Source organism: Macaca mulatta, chromosome 7 (assembly GCF_049350105.2).
Source record: "Macaca mulatta isolate MMU2019108-1 chromosome 7, T2T-MMU8v2.0, whole genome shotgun sequence".
Lineage (NCBI taxonomy): Eukaryota > Metazoa > Chordata > Mammalia > Primates > Cercopithecidae > Macaca > Macaca mulatta.
This window is the reverse complement of record NC_133412.1, coordinates 4,232,590-4,251,604: the sequence shown is the minus strand read 5'-3', so window position 1 is coordinate 4,251,604 and position 19,015 is coordinate 4,232,590. Positions and strand designations below refer to the sequence as shown.

Sequence of the window (19,015 nt, the reverse complement as noted above, 5' to 3'; positions counted from 1 at the left end):
GCCAACATGGTGAAACCCCATCTCTACTAAAAATACGAAAATTAGTCAGGTGTGTGGCATGCCCCTATAGTCCCAGCTACTCTGGAGGCTGAGGCAAGAAAATTGCTTGAACCCACGAGGCAGATGCTGCAGTGAGCCAAGATCGCACCACTGCACTCCAGCCTGGCAACAAAGCGAGACTCTGTCTAAAAAAAAAAAAAAAAAGAAAAAGAAACAAGAAAAAAACGAAGCAAAGGACTAAAGTTGGCTTCTTAGTTTTCACAATGTACCATGACAATGTAATATGTTCACATTAGGGAAAACTGGGTGAGGGATGTATGGAAACTCTCTGTAAAATTTATTTAGAAAACTAGATTTTATTTTGGAATAATTTTAAGATTTTAAGATTTAAGACTTTGCAGCTTTTCTGTAAATCTTAAAATTATTCCAAAATAAAATCTATTTTGTTTAAAAAAGTAACCGAAAGGAAAAACAACAAAATGAAAACAATGACCCAAACCAAACCCTCAAAGTACAAGAATCTTAAGAACAGAAAAGGAAAATTTTGACTTAAAAATCCCCCAAGGAAAGATCCCATAGACGATTTAGGCTGAAAAATAAAAGGCAGAATCCAGGCGGATATATTTGCTGTCCTCCCAGATGCAGAATTTATAGGAAATTCTGAACAGAGTATGATGATTTTAAGTTCTCTTCATAAAAGTAAAGCAATTATTGTACAATACTGAGTGTTGTTACCTGCAGGACTATTATCATTGTTAAAAATGAGTAAACTGCAGCTGTGACTGGGGATAAGGAGCTTCCATCAGATGTGGGGACATAAAATAATGACTTCTCTTGATACCGCCATATCCACAGTCCATGTCCTGTAGTAAAGTTCAAAGAGAAATGTCATTCATCCAATGGAAAAATAAGAACATTGCTAGCGTCTATTAAAGCAAAACTTTAATATTTGTTACCTGACGCAAGCACATTTGGTTTCCTTAGTCAGCTTTGCCATGTCAGAAAGCGAAAACACACAATGTTCTTGGCACCTTCAATCCAACTTCAGGAAGGAGGTGGGACTTGGTCTCTTCCTCACAGTGAGAGTTTCCCATTGTTGGTGCTAAGTGGCACCACTTGTCCCAACACAAGCTACCCGTGTGTTGGCAGCTGACAGTGTGAGGCACCAAGACGGAATTTCTTAACACGCATCTCACGAAACACCAGTCTCATGAAATGCGCAGCAAAAACAGTCAGTAGGCTCGGACACTGCCATTATTGCCCTTTCCTGAGATTCACAATTCACATATGGGAGGCTCTGGGAAGCCAACAGTAGTGCACATTGCCTAATCCACTGGACCCGCACCTCTCTGGTCATGGAACCTTTTTCAGGTCCCGTACATCTGTATCTCATGCCACTGGGCTAAGACCACCTCACACCCACTTGGTGTGGCCCCACATGGAACCTAACTGCTAGCCCCTTCTTACGATTCAAAGCCATTTTTTGATCTCTCTTTTCATGAAGTTCCCATTAGTAACATTTGTGCTTCTCCAGCTCTTAGCCTTAGTTCAGCACCAGCTTACTGATACTTATTCCCCTGGAATTACCACCACTGCTGTGATGAAAGCATTCTTCCACTAAGAAATCGTCAATTCCGAAAATAACGTTACAGTCAGCCCTCAGGATCTGTGCGTTCCATATCCATGGATTCAACCAAACGTGGACCAAAAATATTAGGAGAAAAAAATTCTGTCTGTGTGTATTCCCTAAACAACACAGTATAACCATTATTTACATGACACTGACATTGTGTTAGGCATTGTAAGTAACCTAGAGGTGACTGAAAGCAGGGGTCCCTGACCCCAGGCTGCGGACTGGTACTGGTCCACGGCCTGTTAGGAACTGAGCAGCACAGCTGGAGGTGAGTGGCAGGCGAGTTGCATTCCCCCCGAGCTCCGCCTCCTGTCAGATCAACGGCAGTATTCGATTCTCACAGGAGCACCAATCCTGTTGTGAAATGTGCATGGGAGGGATCCAGGCTGCACGGTCCTGATGAGAAGCTAACTGGTGCCTGATGAGAAGCTAACTGGTGCCTGATAGGTGGAACAGTTTCATCCCTAAACCACATCCCCTGCTACCCCCACATCCGTGGAAATATTATCTTAGAAAAAAACCAGTCCCTGGTGCCAAAAAGGTTGGGGACTGCTGATTTAAAGTTCAGAGGAAGGTATAGGTAGGTTATATGCAAATACTCTTCCACTTCTTATCACGGACTTGAGCATCTGAAGATTTTGGTATGGTGGGGGAGTCCTGGAACCGACCCGCCATGGTTGCTGAGGGACAGCTATCCTCTGCCATGCCCATTCACCCTGGCGTTTCCATGTGGCCTGTGCTGACGCAGGCTGCCCTTGAGTTCAAGTCGGTGAAAACCGGGGTTTTAACTTTAGAGTGCTAGGCTTGCATGTTTGGGGGCAGCCCACCTGGAGCCCACTCATTTCTTTCTTTTTCTTTTCTTTTTTTTTTTTTTGAAACAGAGTCTCGCTCTGTCGCCCAGGCTGGAGTGCAGTGGTGCGATCTCGGCTCACTGCAACCTCCACCTCTCCTGCCTCAGCCTCCCGAGTAGCTGGGACTACGGGCACCTGCCACCTCGCCCGGCTTTTTTTTTTTTTTTGTATTTTTAGTAGAGATGGGGTTTCACCATGTTGGCCAGCTGGTCACCAACTCCTGACCTCCAGTGATCCTCCCACCTCGGCCTCCCGAAGTGCTGGGATTACAGGCGCGAGCCACTGCGCCCGGCCCCCACTTATTTCCGATCTGTCTCGGAGACTTACCGACTGCTGAAAACAAGGACATGCAAACAAGGAGGAGGACACACCACAGCACGTCGCCGTTCATCTGCCTCTCCAGCTTGCTGCGCTTGTAGCGGGGCCCGCTGTTGTTCAGCAGAGCCTTGGTTTCATGTCCTGTTAGGGAGGACAAAGGACACGGCAAGTCAGAGCCCAGAGGTAAGGGACCAGCTGCACGGACGGCGTGGAGGGAATTCCACGCTGCCATTCACTGGTGCTTAGGTGAGAAGCTCAGTCCAAAAAGCAGGGTTTAAAATTAATCTTCCTTCCTGTTGAACAGGTCGGAAAATAAATAAAATAAAATGAAATTAATCTCATATGTATAATGATTGTGGAGAAAGAAATGGAAAGAAATACACCACCGTGCCAAGAAAGAAGGCTTTGGGTTGAGGTACTATTCAAAGAATTTTTGCTTTTGCTCCTTTCCGTTTTCTTAGTTTTCCAAATTTTCTACAATGGGGATATGTTACACTTTTTTTTTCTTCTTTTTTTGAGATGGAGTCTTGCCCTGTTGCCCAGGCTGGAGTGCAGTGGTGCAAACTCGGCTCACTGCAACCTCCCTCTCCCAGGTTCAAGAGACTCTCCTGCCTCAGCCTTTCTAGTAGCTGGGACCACAGGCGCAGGCCACCACACCCCGCTAATTTTTTATGTGATTTTAGCAGAGACGGGGTTTCACTCTATTGGCCAAGCTGGTCTCAAACTCCTGACCTCATGATCTGCCTGCCCGTCTCAGCCTCCCAACGTGCTGGGATTACAGACACGAGCCACCGCACCCGGCCACGTGATGCTTAGGAAGCAGTGAGGGAGAAGGGCTGGAGCACACAGTGCCGCCTGGCGGCAGGTGGTGCCAGGTGCCCGAGCCTACCTGCGTAGATGACGATGCCGACGACGGCGTCCGTGTTCCTGAGGGTGCAGCCCCGCAGCAGCAGGTTTTCTTTATACAGCCCGGCTTTTTTCCCGTTGTCATGTATGCTGTGGAGGGGCGGTTGGCACGTGTCACGTGGTTGCAGGCATGTACCTCGTGTCTTGGGCGGCACTGCCTTGAGGAAGGAAGGCCCTGACACAATGAAAGCTTGGGGATGCCCGGATCTGGACTGGGAAGGGGACGGGGGCCCCGAGGGTGGGTGACTCGCCCTGTGGGTCTCTGCAAGAGCTGAGACGGGACTGCTGCTCACTAGTCACTGGGCATCCAGAAGCAGCCCCAGGGCCTGGTGTTTGTTTGTTTTGCAGATGCAATTGTTTTCACTCCAGGACTGACCACCGCTAGGAGGGGCAAACTCCTAACCGGCCAAGGAAGGCCTTGCTACGTGGTCTCTGCACATCTCCTGCTCAACACAGGAAATGTTACTCCTAATCACAGCCTCAAGTTGTCATAAAAAAACAAACACCTTTCTACAAAAGGGGATGATATTGGTTTCATTTTTAACATCCTTTTCTCTTACAAGAAGTTATAAAATTATTAGAAATATTAATATATGTGGTCTGAAATGTGGTAAATTCCATGAGACAATTCTATAAATTCTGTTTTACTGCTATTTAGATTCGGAGGGACAGTCCAAGCTTAAGCTACTGGTTTTCAAATTTGTCCTCCTGGCCCACTCATGACCCAGGCTGGCTGGGCAGCCTTGGGCTAGGATCGCACTGGGACAGATGTGGCCCCAGGAGCCAGATGCTTGTGCATCTGGCTGTCACAGGGGGAGGCCTCATAACCGGAACTGTAGCCCAGGCCTGCTATAGTTTCAGGTTTCCAGAACAACAGCAGGGGCCCAGCCTAACCCACCCCAGGCAGGGCCACCAAGGGAGTGCCTTCCAAGAGGCCACCTTTTCACACCCACACCTGCTCCACACATCTTCCCCACACTCTCACAGCCCAAATGCTTCCTGTGTGTCTCTCAGCGGCTCACCAGGGACCCCTGCAGGGGTTTCCCTCCTGCCAACTCTTAGCCTCCTGACCAGGGAAATAAACCTATGTCCTCGTGGAGAAGAGAAGCTAAACAGTAAAGGCAAGGCTGAAATGCAAGCTGGGAGGATACATTTTCTACAAGTCAGTTATTTACCCACAGCAAGGGTTCTTCACCAGAGCAGACACAGGGGGCCGCACAAGGGCTATTCAGCCACCGCTGTGTCTACTGCTCCCTTGGCAATTCCAAGACGGAGTAAGGTTTTCCTTTAAAGAGAGATTCGAGACGGCAAACCACTTTGGCAGCCACAGCACTGACAGCCTGACAGGTATGAGACATCCTTAGGTACAAAACTCTGCTCCACAGTTCTGGAGTGAGGTCCCCACCACCACGTGTCTCCCATGGACTTCTCCAGCGACAGCCAGACAAAGACACCATTGCACTGGGACAGCAGAAAATAATAAATCGTCTCCAAGTTCAGGTTATGCTTATTAAGGACGAACGATAAACTTAATAGAAACAAGAAAAATGTTCTACGTTAAATGTTCTTAATTGTGACACTGACTTTTGAGCAACTACTGTGATTTCTGATGAGTCCAAGCCAGACGGAAACTCGGCACTTTATACAGGTGCACTGACCTACACAGGTCCATGCCAGAAGGACAAGGGAATGTGGGGGGCGGGAGCGCACTCCTGCGTGAACAGCCCCACATCAGAAAGGGGAGGCTGGAGAACAACATCACCATCAGGTGCCTGGTGCCTGGGCTGGAAGCTGCCTTGGGCTTGTGAGAGAGAGGGCGCCCGGCCGAGGGCAACACAGGCCCAGGACCACACAGGCACGAGGCTCAACTCCACAAAGATGCGCACAGGAACGTCATCCGTCAGCTCCTTTGTCACGGGCTGACCTGTGTCCCCTCAGAATTCAGCTGGTGAAACCCTAACGCCCAGGACTACAGAATATGGCTGTATTTGGAGACAGCGTCTTTAAAGAGATCATTAAGTTAAAATGAGGTCCTTTGGACAGGCATGGTGGCTCACACCTGTAATCCCAGTACTTTGGGAGGTTGAGGCAGGCGGATCACTTGAGGTCAGGAGTTTGAGACCAGCCTGGTCAACGTGGTGAAACCCCATTTCTACTGAAAATACAAAAATGAGCCAGACATGGTGGTGGGTACCTGTAACCCTAGCTACTCGGGAGGTCGAGGCAGGAGAATTGCTTGAACATAGGAGGCAGAGGTTGCAGTGAGCCGGGATCATGCCACTGCACTCCAGCCTCGGTGATAGAGCAAGACTCCGTCTCAAAAAGAAAAAAAAAAAATGAGGTCCTTAGTGTGGGCCCTACTCTATAGCACTAGGTCCTTCTAAGAAGAGCAGATCAGGCCACAGAGACACACAGAGGGAAGACCATGTGAAAACACAAGAAGGCATCTTGCCATTCATAAGCTAATGAGAAAGAGACTCAGAAAGCACCGGTCCTGCAGACACTTTGATCTCAGATTTCCCAGCCTCCAGAACCAGGAGACAACAAAAGTCTGTTGGTAAAGCCACCCAGTGTGTGGCACTGTTTCAGCGGCCCAAGCACTCACATACATCCTTTAACATTTAATTAAGCCACTTAGAAGGCCTCATGCGGTCCAAGTCCCCAGGTCTGCTGACTCATCAGACCCATGTCTTCCAAATCAAAACTGGATGAGAGAACCGTCTGGTGAGAACACCAGCCATCCACTGAACAGCGCCCCATGCAGGCTCCATGGGAAGTGGCCGTGTTCGCCTGGTACCTCCTGCTCCGTGTTTCTTCTCAGAAGATATTACGTTTTCCTGATCACACCTGCTGTTGGTAATGGGTCTCGTTCATCTGAGTCCCAGCACATTAAGAAAGGTGAGGGTCCGCAACCGGGGTGGGAATCTTCCCATTCCAACACAGCGGTGCAGGGCAACAGTGCTCGGTGTCTCCTCCACAGCCACAGGCAGCAGCATGCAAGCCCGGCACCAGGGACAGCAGTTTCCAAGCCAGTTCCTCCCCAGGTCACATCGCCTCCAGCAACCAGAGCCCCAGACCCTCCTCTCCGCGGTACCCAGGTGATGGCTCCACGTTGGCATGGTCACTGGCCGTCCGTGACGCCTCCCTCATTTTTTACATCCATTCAACCTCATCTCCACGTTAACCTTACTCTGGCTGTGTCTTTAACCCATGTCCCCTTCTCTCTATCTCCATGCAGCACTGCTGATTTAGGCGTCTGCATTTCTCTTGCTGGAGCCTGCAACACACGCTTGCTGGCCTCAGCTCCACCGGCCTGGGTTCCTCACACAGGCACCGGAGCAATCTTCGAGTGTGTGCATGTGAGTGTCCCCTGCGGGGTTCCTCATTGCTCCAGCTTGACGCGGGGCCCAGCCCGCTCCACAGCCCCTGCTTGGCCCACAGAAGGGGTGGCTTCTGTGCTTTTCTGCCCCAGCCACCCCCACACAGCATGTTCTGTGGACTCTGTGCTGGCCTCTGCCTGAGGGAGCCCGGCCTTCTGGCCTGGGCTCAGGTTCTGCTGCCTTCAGGGCAGTCCTCCACACCACACTCCCAGGCCCTCCAGCCAGGCCGGCTGGCAGTATTCCTTCCATGTCTCTGCTTCCAAATAGGAGCTGCTCATATCCTATCCATTGCACACCCCAATGCCTACCTCCGAGCTTGGCAAACATTGAAGGCTGCCTGGCCCTTGGCTTTGAGCTGGGTCCATCCAGTGGGGATGACGGGAAGGACACTGGAGGAGTGCCTGAGAGCAAGAAAAGACAGGGAGTAGGCTGGGCGCGGTGGCTCACACCTGTAATCCCAGCACTTTGGGAGGCTGAGGTGGGAGGATTGCTTGAGGCCAGGAGTTAGAGACCAGCCTGGCCAACACGGTGAAATCCCATCTCTACTAAAAATACCAAAAAAAAAAAAAAAAAAAAAAATAGCCAGGTATGGTGGTGCATGCCTGTAATCCCAGCTACTCGGGGAGGCTGAGGCAGGAGAATCACTTGAACCCGGGAGGTGAGGGTTGCAGGGAGTCAAGATTGCGCTACTGCCCTTCAGCCTGGACGACAGAGTGAAACTCTGTCTCAAAAAAAAAAAAAAAAAAAAAAAAGAAAAGACAGGAAGTTTATTCCCTGCTCTCTCCTGGAGAGGCAACACTAGTGGCTGGCAGTGTCCCCTGACCAGGGCTACGAGTCTCCCCAGGCATCTCCCTCGTCATGAGTCCCCCAGGGCCACTCTTGGCAATGACCTCATGGCAATGACTGTGCAGCGGCTACTAATCCAGTGTCTGCTCTGTCCCCAATACGTCCCCTACACCCACCCACGCCTGCAGATTAAATACCTTAGCAGAGATGTGCCCTTAGCAAGCATCCTTCCTCATCTATATGAATCAGGGTGTTCAGTCTGCTTCCTAAGTGGATCCTGACTGACATAAGTTGGGAGGAAGGAATGACAGATAATTGCTTCCACTGGCAAATCCTGGGCAGAATTTTCTTTAAAATAATATGTTCAGATTTTTGTTTATCTAACAAAAGTAAGTATGGAAATTACCAAACTGTTTTGTGCTGATGTTCAATATTTTTAAGATATAAATATGTCAACTAAAGGTGGCAAGGTGGAATTAAAACATTCCGGTTTGAGTGAATCTAGCTGATGCAGTTTATTTAATGCTTGGTCACTGGCAGTAAGGGCATTTTGGATACAGCCTGCACAAGGCTCCCATCAGACACCAGGTAGGAGGGGGCAGGGACCGTGACAGCTCTGTTGTTAGTGACAGCCCTGCTGCCTTTACTAACCATGGTCTCTGGAGGGTGTCACCCACCAGGGCAAAGAGTCTACCCCAAAATGCAGCTGTGCTCGTGCCAGCCCTGTGTGGTTGCAGGAGGCTCTGCAGCTCAGAACCCTGCTCTGTGGGGTAAGAATGGTCACCAAAGAAGAACAGGGCTGGCTATACTTGTATCTGACAAAATAGACTAAGTTGAAAACTGTCCTACAAGACAAAGAAGGGTCAATTATGCAGGAAGACATAACAATTATAAATACGTATGCATCCAATATCAAAGCACTCAAGAATCTAAGCAAACGTTGACAGGTCTGAAAAGAGAGCTAGCGAACCGGCTTTACAAAGTCAAATGGAATTTTACATCAGATGACCAGTTAACCAGCCAACCTCTTTGCTTTATTCTTTAGGGGAAAATGCAAATGTTTGATTGGTTTGTGGCTTCAGAGGTGACCGCGTGCCATAAAGTTGGCTGTGCATAATCAGCAGGGTCAGGCTGAGCCAGGTCTCCATTCCCAGGAGGCCTCTCTGGGCGAGGACACCTCAGGGCAGGGGCTGAGGAGTGAGTGCCGGGAACAGCTGGAGAAGGTGGGGAACGATGTTACTTCCAGATCCTAACTCTGAAGATTTCATTAGGGTTTAACTACATGAGGATCCTTCCAAAGAATGCAGCCTTAAAGGGCACTTGAATAATGAGGCTCCTAGCACTATTTTTCTGCCAGCTTGAGATATATTTCACAGACTATAATGTTCACTCATTTAAGTTCATCCAGTTCTGTGTTTTGATTTGATTCAGATAGGGTCACTCTATTGTCCAGGCTGGAGTGCAGTGCTGTGATCATAGCTCACTGCAGCCTGGATCCCCTGGGTGTAAGCCATTCCCCCACCTCAGCCTCCTGAGTTTCTGTGATTACAGATGCGCACCACCACACCAGGCTAACTTATTTTGTGTGTGATTTTTATAGAGACAAGGTCTCACTACATTGTCCAGGCTGGTCTTAAACTCCTAACCTCAAGTGAACCTCCCATCTAGGCCTCCCAAAGGATTACAGGCCTAAGCCACTGCACAGCCTAGCTTTTTTTTCTGTTTGTTTTTGTATCATCAAGAGTTGTATAACTACCACCACCAGCTAATATGAGAACATTTTCTTCTTTCTTTTTTTTGAGACTGGGTCTTGCTCTGTCTCCCAGCATGGAGTACAATGGCACAATCATGGTTCACTGCAATCTCTGCCTCCCCCGCTCAAGCGATCCTCCCACATCAGCCTCCCAGGTAGCTGGGACTACAGGAGTGCACCACCACACCCAACTAACGAGAACATGTTCATAACCCTAAAATAAACCCTAGACCCATGGGCAGTCCCTTCCCATTCCTATCTCACTCCACACCCCCAAACCCTGGCCACTGTCAATCCACTTCCTGTCTCTAAGATTTTCCTACTGCGAGCATTCCACACGCGACACTTTCTAATTCGTGTCATACGTCACGTACATTCTTTCACTGGACTCTCACGTCAGCCTGGTATCAGGCAGCCGATGATACCTCCAGGATTCGGAGAAGGCCGGGGCGCAGGAAGACAGAATCACTTTCCTAAGGCCACCTCCCAGGGAAGAGGAAGAGCCTCTATTCAGGCTAGGGTCTTCTTGCTACAAACCCAAGCTCAGTTCTGTTCTCCAAGTGCAAACGGTTCATGTTTCAAGTTTGGAATGGCTGGTCCTCAAAGAGGCAAATCTGCCAGTATTTCTGGGCTGTGTGGTGTGAAGGTTACGGGGCAATTCCAGTGGGTGACGGGGTCAACATTTGGCTGCAGACGAATTTCAGCTTTTGCTGTGCAGAGTTCACTTCTGTTGAGTCATCCCCAGCCCTACCACCTGCCACTGTGTGCTGGGCACAGGCAGCAAGGCTGGAGGTGCTGGCAAATCAGAAGACTCAAACTCACACTGAAAGCTCTCAGAAATGGGGCCACTTTCAGAAGCAGATCGTCCCCACACCTCCGTGTGTCTGTGGGGGGTGGGGGGGGAGACCACTGCCTGGGCCATTCAGCGGCTGCAGGCGTCAATGATCCATCCCCGCCTCCAAGTAGGACAGTGCCAGGAGGCGGACCCTTGTACTGCAGGGGAGAGGGCTGAGCCCACAGGAGGTGGCTGAGGCGTGATAGCTGAACAGTGCTTGAGGGCAGTGGAACGCCGTGTGTGTCATGCCCCTGTCACAGGCTGGTTCTCCAGGAGACCATCCCCAAGGGCCCTGGCAGGCCACTCAGCAGCTCCGTCCTGACACTGCCTATTCTCTTCCATGTTTTTCCCCCCACCACTGACCACACACACACACTTGGATTATCATGGAAATTTCCAAACAGACATGAAGGTTGTCTCTACTACTCCCCATCACGCGGCTTCAGCAAGTGCCAACACAGGGCCAGGCCTGTGCCCTGATCCACCTGTCTTTCTGTTTTGGAGCAGGAAGGGGCTGGCCTACCAGACACACTCTAGGTTATGCTTATTTGTTTTAATTGTCTTTCTTTCCCCCTAACTAGAATGAAATAAACACAAAGGCAGGAACTTCTGTTTATTCAGTTTACCACATTACATCCAGTGCCTTGAATGCGCCCAGCATGTAGCAGGTATCAATAAATACTTGTTCAGTGACTGAGTGGAAGCGTACATCCACGAAACTCCACCCGGCCTACTCCTGCTTCCACGTCACAGGGCCATGTGTGGTCAGCGACGCCTCTGCTCACACCCTATCACCTTCCCAGTGCCTGCCAGCGGGAGGAAAAGCGGTACCTCCTCCTCACAGGTGGCCGTGGCGAGCTTCTACTGACAGCAGGCTCTTACCCACCAGTTCCAAAAGCAGCCAAGAAGGCTCAGGTGCTGGGCCACATTCCCGAACAGCTACACCACGTGGCAAAGAGTATTAAATGCATACTTTATAACTGAGCGAGTGTATGCACCTGCCTATATAGTTATCAAACAGAAGGATGCGTGCGGGCAGACGCAGGATACTCACATGCAGCCGCGAAACCTACTCAGGTCGTTGTTTGGCTTCTCGCATTCGATCACGCTGGTGAACGTCAAAGGATTGAACTCGGAGACCTAAAATAACAGCACGTATACGTTAGAGAAATCCGGGCTCAGGCTGCTCCGTTCCAAAAGGCACTTGTTTTTCTGTCTTGCATCCGCGGCAGGCAAGTTTCACGGGGGAAGAACTCAGCCTATGAATCTGTGGAAAGCCGAGGCACGGCCTTCTCCACTGTATAATAAATAACAGTTAATCATTTGATAATGAGTGGCAGTTGGGGGACCGATGCTGGTTACTGGCTAGTAAGTGAGCAGACATGACTGCAGCTCTATTGCAAAATGCGGGAACAGGTGATCAAGCAAAGGAGGCCATCAATGAAGCAAAGGGATGAATGAATTTTTTAAGACACATGGCACTTGCCATTTTTACAGACTTAGAGAAGCAAATTCCACCTGGAGAACAGGAGCTTATAATAAATTCTACTTTTTCAACACACACTACACGATCTTCATGGATCTTCGATGAAAAAGATTTACATAGCCAATGAGGGAGTCAACAATTTCTTTAGCATTCTGCTCAATTAAAAAAAAAAAACAAACCTGACAACTCACCACAAAAAAGTCTTTTGAATTTTTCCATTGATAGATAGAACACAGCCTGGCTCATACGAAAGACTTAGGAGTCGGGGGAAGGAGGAAGAAGGGAGAGAAATGGAGGGAATAAGCTTTCAGTATAAATGAGTACAATTAGTGGATTTCTTTTTTATTAGCTCTCTGGTCAGGCCTGTCATTCTACATAATCTATCAAGTGTCATAACAAGGTAAAAAACTGAATTATCTTTGTTCACACACACAAAAAGTGAAGGTGGTTAGAAATCAAGAAATGGCATAAACACGCCTGACACCACCCCAGGTGACTATGGCTCTGCCACAACCACACATTTCCCTGCACAGAATAAAACTCAGTTCCTACTGTTTCCCAGTGCAAAGCGTACATTAAAAGGGGTGTGCGTTAGATAATCGTAGCTCGATTCAATAACTGAAACCGAAATGCTATTTTAAAAGGCACTTCTTGGAGTTTAATTAGCCATCAGCCTCTCTTCTCCTTGGACTGAAACGGCCTCTCGCTCTATTTCCAGAGCGAGGCTCTGTTTCAAGGAGTCTTGTGTTTATTTAAAGCCTGCGGATTATCTTGAAACCAGTGGATGGCTTTTTCCAGGGCAGACATTTACAGATACAAAGTACAGGATGGCCATGAAGGCAGTGAGTTCCAGAGAACACCAGGATTATTCTTGGCACACAAGGAGGGTAGGACTTAAAAATATTCTGTCTCTGTTTATTATTCTTTCTCTCTAAGAAAAATGTCATGGACATGGCTCAGAAACAGCAGGACATTCTGTCTCTGGGACTTCAGAGTTGTGTGTGTAATGTTCTACCAACAATCCCGTGCCCTGGGGAGTGTGCGCAGGGGCGGCCCCAGGCACAGGACGCCTGGCTCCCTCTGCTTCCTTCTGGAACTGGGGAGGATTTGGAGGAGTTTTAGAACTGGAGGGATCTCTAGAGACTGGCATGGGCTGACCTGGAGCCCCTCGTCCGCCACTAGAACTCATATGTTGAAGTTCTAACCCCACGTAGCTCAGAATGTGTCCTTATTTAGCAATGAAGTCTTTAAAGAGGTAACTAAATTAGAATGAGGTCATCAGGGTGAACCCTAATCCCACATGACTGGCAGCCTTACACAAAGAGAAAATCAGGACACAGAGACACACGTAGGGGAGATCATGCAAGGACACAGGGAGAAGCCAGAAAGGGAGGCCTCAAAAGAAACCACCCTGCTGACCCCTTACTCTCGAACGTCCAGCCTCCAGACCTGCGAGAAATAAACCTCCGCTGCTCAAGCAGCCCGGTCTGCGGTGTTTCATTACAGCAGCCCCGGTAAACGAACACAGGGGCCAACTTTGAGTTTCTCATTTAAAAAGCATTTCATGTCCACAGCACACCTTCTGAATGAGGAAAATCCTGTTTACGGTGTTTATTTCTAACAACAGCCAATACAGCAACACACTCCTCACTTAGGAAATATATTGATTTATCCCTCCATGCACTCATGTCTACCCCTGCCTCATTCCAAATCAGCTTTGAGGTCATGCCCGAGTTATCCACCAGTCAGACTTGTCAACCAGCCCCCTGGAGCATGGACAGAGCTGGAGGCCCCAGATCCACCCTTCTGCTCTGAGCACACTAACTCCATTCTTCTTAAAACGTAGATATCGAGCTAGGGAGGAGGAAGCAATTGTGGAGATGGATGGTGGTGATGGCTGCACAACAGTGCAAATGAACTTAATGCCACTGAACTGTACACTCACAAATGATTACAATGGTAAATTCTATGTTATGCATATTTTGCCATGATAAACAATTTCATTTACGGCCATGCCACCCTGAATGCATCCAATCTTAACTGATCTCGGAAGCTAAGCAGGGTCAGTACTTGAATGGGAGACACAATTTAAAAATTTTTAAGTGGATATAAACAAACTCTGATAATTGACTGAGAAGAAATGAAATAATCATCAAGTTGAACATATTTCAGTACAAGTACATAAAGTCTCCGTCACCAGTAATTCCTAAGGGCACTGCCGTTCTCATCGTCGTCACCATCAACATCATTACGAGTTTTGGGAGGCTTGCCAAATGCCAGGCGCTGTGCTAAGTGCCCTTCAATTATCATGCAACCCTGCCAGAAAGTCGGTTTTCGCACCACCTTCAACTTAGAATCTTTAAGTATCATGCCCAAGGTCACAGTGGTCTTGGAGTGATGCACTGGAGCTTTCTTGGCCTCTGAGCCATCAGCTCAACCATCAATACCTGCAGAGAGAATCTGGCATTAACAGAAAAAGATTGTGGAAATAAGCCAGAAAATGTGTAACAGATTCTACAGAAATATCCCCCAAAATTTAAATTGCTTTTTATTTTTTATTTTTGAGAGAGTTTCACTCCTGTTGTCCAGGCTGGAGTGCAGAGGTGTGATCCTGGCTCACTGCAATCTCCGCCTTCTGGGTTCAAGTGATTCTCCTGCCTCAACCTCCCGAGTAGCTGGGATTACAGGCACCCACCATCACGCCTGGCTAGTTTTTGTATTTTTACTAGAGACAGGGTTTTGCCACGTTGGCCAGGCTGGTCTCGAACTCCTGATCTCAGGTGATCCACCCGCCTTGGCCTCCCAAAGTGCTGGGATCACAGGTGTGAGCCACCACGCCCGGCCTTCATTGCTTTTTAAAGTTCCAACTTTCCAAAATTTAAGTTTTAATGTTTTGAAAACATGCTTCAGTTCAACATACCTTAATCTGATCGTAGATACCCTCTTTCCATCTTCAGCAATGCCCGTGGATGTGGGCTTACCAGAGCCCACCCAAAACCAGAGTAAAAAATCAGGAGCCCGGGGACTTAGTGCTAGTTCTTCTGATTAATAAATGAGACTTTTGGCAAGTGAAGAGAGGGCATTTGGACTCGGATCTCTGGGGTCTCTGTTGCCCTATAAGTCCACAATTCTGTAGGATGCAGAGGTGGTTCCAATTAATCCCTGTGCTTGGGACGACAGACTCACTGTTGCGGAAACAGCATCACCTGCAAGGGTGCTGCCACACAAGGCAGCCTCCAGCTGAAGCACTGCGCTCTACAGCGCTGCCGCAGCACCCCAGCATCTCAGACGAAAGGAAGCGGACAATGCAAAGGGTTCGACCGCTGCAGAGCAACAACATGTTCAAATAAATATCTCACTGGCAAGAAAGAAAGTGCTCACCGTTTCTGTTGCTGTCTTACAAATATTTCTGAAGCTTCTTTGGGCAAAGTGATTTGACCTTACTAGGTGGAAAGAAAGAGGCGGGACAGTGGTGCAACAGACAGCCCCCCAGCCCTGCCCCTGAACTTGCGTTTCTGCTAGAGACCACAGCAGAGGCGCTCCAGGGATGCCCAGAGCCCTCCGGCATGCTTCTGCTTCCTCCTGATGCCTGGGACCTCCTCCAGGTAGAACAGCTGCGTCCCCTCTTCAACCACATGGGGGAGGCGTGTGTCTAATTCAGCAGTGCCCAGATTGCTGCTTGAATGAATGGTCTGATTCACAGGGGAGACCGTATTACCAACCTTGTATTTCACATTTGCATTAAGTGAATTGCTACTAAGTAACTCAACAAAAGCAAATACAGATGTCCTCCATCTTGAAACAGAAGCAGTGATGTTGGAAAGGGCATTTATAGTCCATTAAAGAGGATACTGTTATTTTTTTTCTATCATAAAACAACTAAAGTAAAGAGGCTCATATTGCTTCAGCAATGGGGTGAGCACACAGCACAGGTGCACACTTGGGTCATCAGCAGGGACCCTGCCTAATGCTCCAGGTGGAAACCTCTGAGTGAGGCCACCTGTCTGGGTCTCTGGACGATGTGGGCAGAGAGAAGCCTGGTGAGATAATGCACAGAGCACAGAGGCGGCACCTGCCAGCCAGGCAGGGCCACCACCTGCACCAGCGAGAAGACATGGCGGACACGCACATTCCCGTCCTCTGCATCTCGATCCCGTTCTGAAAACGCCCTTTGCGTTCCCTGTCATGATACTCCTAGGTCACAAGGAGGTTGAGGTCCCCCTGGTTCACCTCCAGCCTTGACCTCACTCCAGGACATGGTCCTCGAAGGCTCTCAGTGGACAAACACGATACCTCTCACTGCCTACCCGGCTTTGGTCTCGCTGCCTGCTATGGGCCTATTTGTCCCTGGACTGAATGATCCCCATCTGATCACAGAAGTATCCCACCTTAGCAAAGCCTTGGAGACAGCTGCTGCCCTACAGGACGCAATCCTCATCCCATGCAACAGCAAAGTTCTGCCGAGGGTCACAGCGCTGAACGCCTCGGCTGCCACCCCTGCCGGCACCCATTCCTGCACACAGGGAACCCTGAGGAAGCCCAAACCTTTCTGCATGGCTTCCTTTGTCTTCCCATCCTGCAGCATCAGGCGAAGAGCCCATCATTTAGCATTCAGGATGTTGTCCTTTCTGGAGAAGCCTTCCTGACAGCCCCCTGGTAGGGTAGGCAGGTGTCACAGCTCCGAACTTGCTTGGTCCCCATGCAGACATCAAAACCTCTGCTTCCTTCACTAGACCACAGGTTCCCTGAGCCTGGGTGTGGCTGGAGCTGGCTCCCATCCCTCCTTCACTAGACCACAGGTTCCCTGAGCACAGGTACTCTGTGCCTTTGAGACCGTCGCAGTGCCTGGCACACACACAGTCAGAGGGTGATGAATGCTTATTTCAGAAGGATCTCATGTGCCACAAGCTTCCGAATCACCCCAGAACTCCGTGCTGGGCTCTTGGGGACCTAGAGCCCCTGGCTGCTGCACCATCTGCCAAGAGGGCCTGGCGAGGCGTCTCTGTGTTCCAGAATGCATAGTTCCTCTTTTTAAAGTGTGGGCACGTTTCCCCTGGCAGCAATATAAAATGATTTCTTCATAGTCCCTAATCTAGCTCCTTAGCTCCTTACTTATTGATCATGGGTAGAGAATACCTTAATTAAATTAAGCCAAGCATTTTCACCCAAATTAATGGAATAATTACCCCCAACTCTTTTGTTTTGTACTTTCTTTATTATTACTATTACTATTTTGTATTTCCATCTAATTTGTATTTACCACTTGATGGTCAGTGCTGTGGAAATTCAAAGGAGGGCAGACGGCCCGATCCCAATACTGAATGAATGAGTGAATTCACTCGTTCACAGCCAAGACTGTATTGTCAGGTGAACAGTTTCAATTTGCTAAACTGAAATAGAAAAGTAGTCTGTTTTGTCTACCCCGGTGTCTCCTGACACGCAGTGGGCACTCAATCCGTTATATACCCAAGTGAAAGCGTCCTGATGGCAAGAAACACCAAACGTACAAGGAAACTTAACTCAGACTGATAATTTCTCCAAGTTCCACAGATTCAGTGTTACTCTAGGGGTTTATGTCCCAAGACAGATACTGAATAGAAATGACCATGAAACCCATTTAGACAGCAGTGTAATCTACAATAGCGGCTGTGATTGTAGTATTTAAGGTGTCCTAAATATGGAGGTGATAAGTAGGTTGGCCCAGCCACGCACAGCAGGACACTCCACTGCACGTCACAGAGCACGTGACGGACTCTGTGAGTGCTGCGTCCCTGCCTGACGTGGTCCTCATCTCCACGGTGACAAGGTGACGGGGACAATGAGGACTGGCATCGGGGCCTCCATAGTCCTCTTTCAGAGTCAACCTCACACAGGTCCACAGGTGGCTTCTGGGAGGCTCACGCCTCGGAGACACTGATCAAGGGGTGTCTGGGTTCTGCCTTCTTTTTCTAACTGGAGATTTTCCTGCCACAAGCATGAGTATTAGAGATCAAGTGGTCCTCCCTCAGTTTCTGAGCAGAAAGGCAGCTTTTCCCTTGCTAAATTCCAGTTGAGAATGCAGGCACCAGCCCCGCCTTGCCTTTCCTGCCTTTCATCTTTTGTCCCCTTGCCCCCTGACTGTTTCACAGTCAAAAAGCCTCGGTAGATGGTGGCAAAATTCAAAGGTTCACAGTGCAGGGTTAGAGTTTGAAGTCTCAAAATCAAAACGCTTTCTTTCCCTGCGGGCCCCAAACGCTCCACGCTGTTTCAGTGGGCTGAGGCTGTCAGCAAAGCCTTGCTTTCTCCTCTGCCAAAGGCACCTAAGAGGACTAAGAACTGGCTGTGCATTCAGACAGTCGGTAATGAGAGTTGTTTCACAGAACACCAAATTCAAACCTAGATGAGGGCTGTTCATTAAAATTGCCCTCTTGAACGTATGTGTACTTAATCCAACAGGGTGCCCCCGCATGAAACCCGCCTGCAGCCGCTCTGCTGAGCTAATCCGCACAGTCGGGTCCACATAAGCCAGTCTGCTTCCACCGCCACAGGCCACTTAGTGCCTCTTCCATCACTCCAGGTGGGGGTGATGGTGTGAGCAGAGGCACACCTTTGGGGTGTGAACGTGTCATGCTTCGGAGATCACTGAGTAGACAGCCTTGCTGGAGGAAAGGTGCTCTCTCTGCACAGCGTAATGGGTCTGGAGCCTCTGTATTTGTAATAAAAGGGACCTAAAGGGAGAGTTCCACGGACCACTGGGCCATTGGTAGCCACAGAGAGGAAGACCATAAGACTATTTTAGAGGCCAGTCGGGATGGAGAATACAAAAAGAGGAGTCAGCTAAGAAGAAAGCTCTTGTGCTAATCTGGGGAATGATTCCAAGACTAAAATGCCAACAGAATTATGAAATTCTAAAGCACAACCAGATTAGCTCAGTCATCAGATTCCAACGAAAAGTTCGCCAGCACCAGCCAACTGGGCAATCTGGACCAAACCTCCAGTTACTGGCAAACAGAGACGCTGGACAGAAAACTGAAGGCAGCTGCCTGGAGGTAAGAACAATTTAACAGGAAAGTGAAGAACAAGCCAAG

At 49.0% G+C, this 19,015-nt stretch overlaps 1 protein-coding gene across 3 annotated transcripts in view; it reads right to left on the bottom strand.

Moving 5' to 3' along the window:
* Positions 1 to 19,015, bottom strand: part of ATP10A (ATPase phospholipid transporting 10A (putative)) — a 182,943-nt gene that overhangs the window by 42,526 nt on the left and 121,402 nt on the right. For 2 of the 3 annotated variants that reach the window (XM_077938947.1, XM_028850630.2), the window contains 4 exons: positions 11,517 to 11,602; positions 3,692 to 3,798; positions 2,812 to 2,943; positions 736 to 863 (listed from right to left, as the gene is read on the bottom strand). In XM_077938947.1, the coding sequence (XP_077795073.1) occupies positions 736 to 863; positions 2,812 to 2,943; positions 3,692 to 3,798; positions 11,517 to 11,602 (453 nt within the window). Of the gene's footprint in view, positions 1 to 735; positions 864 to 2,811; positions 2,944 to 3,691; positions 3,799 to 7,396; positions 7,490 to 11,516; positions 11,603 to 19,015 lie in introns of all 3 variants that reach the window. The other variant, XM_077938948.1, reaches the window with a different exon arrangement.